Below are 5,323 nucleotides of genomic sequence, written 5' to 3'. Positions count from 1 at the left end.
TTACGATTCGCCTTACTTGTACCAGTTCTGTACAGAAAGCAAATCTTCTCAAGACGAGGTGTAGGTGGAGCACAAAAGAGACGAGCGCAGCTGTTCCATTCGAGAAGACCGATGCCTGCCTTACCTATGGCTCGCAGCTTGTGTGCAACTGAAGTATTGTAGAAAGATCTTTACAAATATCGCATCCTGGTCAGTTAATAGCTTTATGACTCCAAATAAGCCTAAAACTTAAACTATGGTGATTACAAGTTAACGCTTACAGGAGAAACTTGGTAGCTACACCCTTGCTATTGGTAGTGAGCTGAACTCTGGTCACCACAGATAGTTTTTGCAAAACGTCGTCACAACGAATTGTTGTACAGCGCAATATTAGGAGATCCCTGCAACTCAGGAAACGGCGAGAAACGACTGCAGATTCTCAAACGAACAGATTTTGTTCCTGTTCACAGGCGAAGTTGCCACATTTAACCTCAGCTACTCTAGCCATTTCTGTACTAAGAACAATCATCCTTCCCTGCCGACGAACTTTACCAAATGGTGCTCTTCAGATGCAGCGGAGTTCAGAAAGAAAAAGTTGCAAAGATATTTTCTTTTGTCTAAAAAAGATCGGGTAGATGAGTCCTTGGGAACCTTCTCGAAATTTACAACCTTAGGTGTTTTGTTTGGCCCTTATTCTCCACGAATTTAAACAAATACCTGAAATTTTAACATTGTCACCATTTTTAAACCTGGTTTGTCTCCTGAAATGCTGTGGGAGCCGCTCCTTCGCGTGAGCTGCTTAAGCATGCACACTCTAAGAATGCCATGATTCTCCACTCAAGAAACGGTGAGCAAGGAAATACGGGATCGTTTGGGTAGACGGATGTACATCACGCCAACAAATAAGTGCATTTTCGGCATTTTCTCCTGGTAGCGAGCTCTTGTTAAATATTTTTCACCGAAGAGTATTGCCTATATAATTGACTGCCGAGAAATGCACTTATTCATCTGCGCAATTTGTTAGTTTCATAAATTCACGCCGGTACAGAATAATATAACATGTGGAAATAAACTTTTTAAAAAATCTATACAATTTCCATCTGTTTACGCAAACGATCCCACAATCCCTCACTCGTACCAGTCTCTCCGTAGTTTCTGGAGTGGAGAATTTGAGTGACATCTGTGGTTCCGCATTTTGGTGTTCCACTTAAAGAACAGGGAATCTCAAGTAATTTTGAAACACAAGCTGTTGCTTTGTTTGATTAACTGAACTGGATTCTGTTTCATGACCAATCTATGCTCTATAAACTTGCCGCTATTGTGATTTGAATCTGATTTGTTCACGATGTAATCGTGAAAGAGAAGGTAGGCACACGTGATCAGCTTGTTAAATTTAAATTTTTATTACATTTTTGAATCAGCTTCCTAAACACATTAAGAACGCAATGTACTGCTATCATAGACATTCTCAAGCATCTCCTCGGAATAGTGTTTATGTTTTAAGTAATATTTCCCAAACAAACTGATTTTAAAGGAGAAATTAAGGATGCAAAAACGAGGAGTTTTTCATCAGATATTCAAACACGTCACGGTGCATGATTTCCTTTGTCTTTGTCTTTTGAATTATGAATGAGTTTGAGAATTACGTTTTCTTTATGTATTTACATTTTGCGGAATATTGTTTCCTGCTTTTACTGAACGTGAATAGTTGTGCAGCTCAGTAGTTAAAGTCGTGGATTCGTAAATCGTAATCTGGAGGTCCCAGTTTGAGTCCCATCTCTGACCACCAGCTGCATTTGTTTGGGGGCAGTCCCCTGTTCAAAACCATAGGGTACTCTTTTATTAGTAAATAGAAAACTGGTAAGCTTCCCTGCCAGTTGGGATTGTTAAACGTTTGTGTTCAGTTTGTTTAAACTATGTGTTTGACATCCACGGACCCACAAGCTCGTAACTTTAAATTCAACCGAGTCTAAATAAATTTCTTTAACCTTTTTACCTTTATCGTACTCTCTCTCGTGAACGTGGCTCGTAACCAGGATCTTCACGACGCCATTTTGAATATTGCGAAGAACCTGGGGTGGAGGTTGCGTGGTAGGTTGGTTAAAAAATAGAGCACAATTGAAGACAGCATGTTGATGCTGGTAGTGGTATGAAGATTGAAAGCACTGAAAGAATTGATTGGAAAACCTCAGCACATAAAACACCATTATTTTCAACAGTACCATTTAATATCTTCCAAGTTTTGTAATATTGTTTTCCTCAATCAGCCAATGCCTCCCCTAGAAGGCGTATTTTTATCCTCTATCGTTCTAATTGTTTTATACTCTATAGTATTAAAAATTTACCCAAAATTCATAGTCTATAGTATCAGGATGAAAATTAGGCAAAAATCCATAGTCTATAATATTAGGATTAAAATTCTGCCAAAATCTATAGTCTATAGTATTAGGATAAAAATTACCCCAAAATCCATTGTCTATAGTAGTAGGATCAAAATAAGGCTAAAGCGAAAATCTGTAGTCTATAGTAATAGGATGAGAATTTGACTAAAATCCGTAGTCCATAGTATTAGGATGACACTTTCTCCACGATCCATAGTCTGTAGTATTAGGATGAAAATTAGGCCAAAACCCATAGTCTCTAGTATTAGGATGAAAATTCTACCAAAATCTATAGTCTATAGTATTAGGATAAAGATTACCGCAAACTCCATAGTCTATAGTATTAGGATAAACGTTTGCCCAAAATCCATAGTCTATAGTATTAGGATGAAAATTAGGCCAAAATCCATGGTCTGTAATATTAGGATTAAAATTCAGCCAAAATCTATAGTCTATAGCATTAGGATAAATATTACCCCAAAATCCATAGTCTATAGTATTAGGATAAACATTTGTCCAAAATCCATAGTCTATAGTATTAGGATGAAAATTCTGCCAAAATCCATGGTCTATAGTATTTCGACGAAAATTAGCCCAAAATCCATAGTGTACAGTATTACCATGAACATTAGCTCGAAATCCATAGTATTAGGATGAAACTTTAGGCCAAACATTAGGCCAAAAACTTCAAAATAGTATTACCATGAAGATTACCTCGAAATCCATAGCCTATAGTATTTGGATGAAAATTTGTCCAAAATCCATGGGCTATAGTATATGGATGAAAATTAGGCAAAAATCCATAGTCTATAGTATTTCGATGAAAATTAGCCCAAAATCCATAGTCTATAGTATGAGGATGAAAATCAAGCAAAAATCCATAGTCTATAGTAATAAGATGAAAATTAGGCAAAAATCCATAGTCTATAGTATTTCGATGAAAATTAGCCCAAAATCCATAGTCTATAGTATGAGGATGAAAATCAAGCAAAAATCCATAGTCTATAGTAATAAGATGAAAATTAGGCTTAAATCCATGGTCCATAGTATTACGATGACAATTTGTCCAAAATCTACAGTCTATAGTATTAGGATAAAAATTACCCCAAGATCTATAGTCTATAGTATTAGGATGAAAATTAGGCCAAAATCGATAGTCTATAGTATCAGGATGAAAATTTGGCCAAAATTGATAGTCTATAGTGTTAAGATGAAAATTAGCCTAAAATCCATAGTCTATATTATAAGGATGAAAATTAGCCCAAAATTCATAGTATATAGTATTACCATGAAAATTTTGCCAAAATCCATAGGCTATAGACTATGAAAAGACTTACAAATCTATACAAACGTCTCTAATTTTGAGACGGCGTCCCCCAAAACCATATTAACTCTCAAACTTTTTCTCGTTTTCTGTGATATACTTATTCAAACGCTCCTGTGAGCCAACTCGTGAATGCAGAAGTAAATAGTGGCAAGGTTTAAAACATAGTTCGCATTGTGTTTAGTTGGCCCAGGACTCGAAATATAACACATACAATCCATGAATCTCATTAGCGTGCATTTCTGGACATATCTCGCCTCACGGGCATTTTATTCCGCATCCTAAGCCGCTAAGACTTTTAGCCGTTCTCCTCAGCAAGATTGAGCTCCTTGAATAGTTTTGTATTTTTTAAGAAAGTTTTTGAAAATTGTCTGGAGCCTTTCAATTGGTTAGCTTTTAAATGCGAAAAAGGAAAAAAATTCTCCGTTATCTCGAGAATCGAACCCGGGACCCTTTCCTTCTAAGTCAGTTTACCACGCCACCACACAACAAGTCCACCACTCCCAAAGGAGAGATTAATATTTGTATTTGTAAGTTGTTGAGGGTTTCGAACTATCTGGCACCCGTGGCGCTACGATTTTAACGGTCAAATTACTTCGGACCGCCAAAAAAGAATACGAGAATGAGTAGGAAACACCGTCAGACGTTTCTCCATCGTATTTTCTCCTTCCATTTTGGGCGAAATCCCTGTTGACTTGGACGACAATCTCGGCCTTGAGCGGCTTTTAACGCGGCGTTTAGAGTGTACTATATTTCGGCTGGCCAAACCAGCCTTCTTCAGGTACAATGAGAATTTGCATTCTACCTGAAAAAGGCTAGTTTGGCCAGCCAAAATATAGTACACTCTAAAACGAAATTCTGCTTCTCTTATCAATGAAGTAGTGTTTCAGTAAAAATTGGAATCATACCTGTAAATTTTTGTGGTGAGATGGATTCCCAGAAGCGTTCAAACATTTTCCACAAAGTCGGGCGCCAGTTAAGATTTGCGATTGATTTACAATGGCAGATTCTCTTCCCTGTGGAAATACCAATCTGTCCTCGAAGCGTAATTTCTTTGCCGAGAACTCTCGAATGTCCACTGTTTAAATTGCCGAGTCCATGGAAATTGGATCCTTGGAAATTATCTCCTTGGAAATTAGATCCATCGAAATGTAATTCATTTGATCACTATGGTAAACCGACTGTGACTTTATTGGGTCCCGTAGTTTCTTTTGTTACGTTTCAGGGGCGATGGCATTGTGGACGCCGGCATCCTTTGCCAGCATCCACAGAAAGGCCGAGAAAAGAAACCTTGACAAAAAATGAATTAATAAATAATTCCACGTGAGTCTTAATTATCTCCTCCCCATGACTGAAGACGTAGGCATAAGAAAGAAAAAGCATATTAAACTGGGAGGCAGGCAATAAATGGAAAAAGACAATTAAATTAAAATTACTTAACGTTTTTACGTTTGAAAAAATTGGGTCGGTCGGGCGATGAAAAATTTTTTAAGGGACGGTCATATTTAACATCCAATTCAGTTATTTGAGGGCGGAGATTTTCAGTGTGCTTACGTTTTCACTCGTATGTTGGAGATGTTGAGCCTGCAACACACTGGTGGGAGTCAGCAGCAACGAAGGGAAGTCTTGACTCCACGTG

General features: G+C 37.6%; 1 protein-coding gene and 1 long non-coding RNA gene across 2 annotated transcripts in view; one reads left to right on the top strand and one right to left on the bottom strand.

The window, feature by feature from the left end:
- The window catches only part of LOC146459418 (lysosomal cholesterol signaling protein-like), a 19,851-nt gene extending 18,314 nt beyond the window's left edge, over window positions 1-1,537 (top strand). Inside the window, exon 14 of the mRNA XM_085089479.1 lies at window positions 1-1,537. This exon is cut by the window's left edge and continues 159 nt beyond it. Within this exon, the coding sequence (XP_084945605.1) occupies window positions 1-64 (64 nt within the window). The 3' untranslated portion in view covers window positions 65-1,537.
- Window positions 657-3,493, bottom strand: LOC146459417 (uncharacterized). Its single transcript, XR_014857904.1, has 2 exons — window positions 3,075-3,493; window positions 657-2,992 (listed from the first exon to the last, which is right to left on the bottom strand). It is a non-coding gene; the product is annotated as an uncharacterized LOC146459417 (long non-coding RNA).
- Between the last annotated feature and the right edge of the window lie 1,830 nt (window positions 3,494-5,323).

This window comes from Pavona decussata, unplaced genomic scaffold (assembly GCF_977016875.1).
Source record: "Pavona decussata unplaced genomic scaffold, jaPavDecu1.1 SCAFFOLD_219, whole genome shotgun sequence".
Classification (NCBI taxonomy): domain Eukaryota; kingdom Metazoa; phylum Cnidaria; class Anthozoa; order Scleractinia; family Agariciidae; genus Pavona; species Pavona decussata.
Note: the sequence above shows the minus strand (reverse complement) of the source record. Positions and strands in the feature narration are given on the sequence as shown.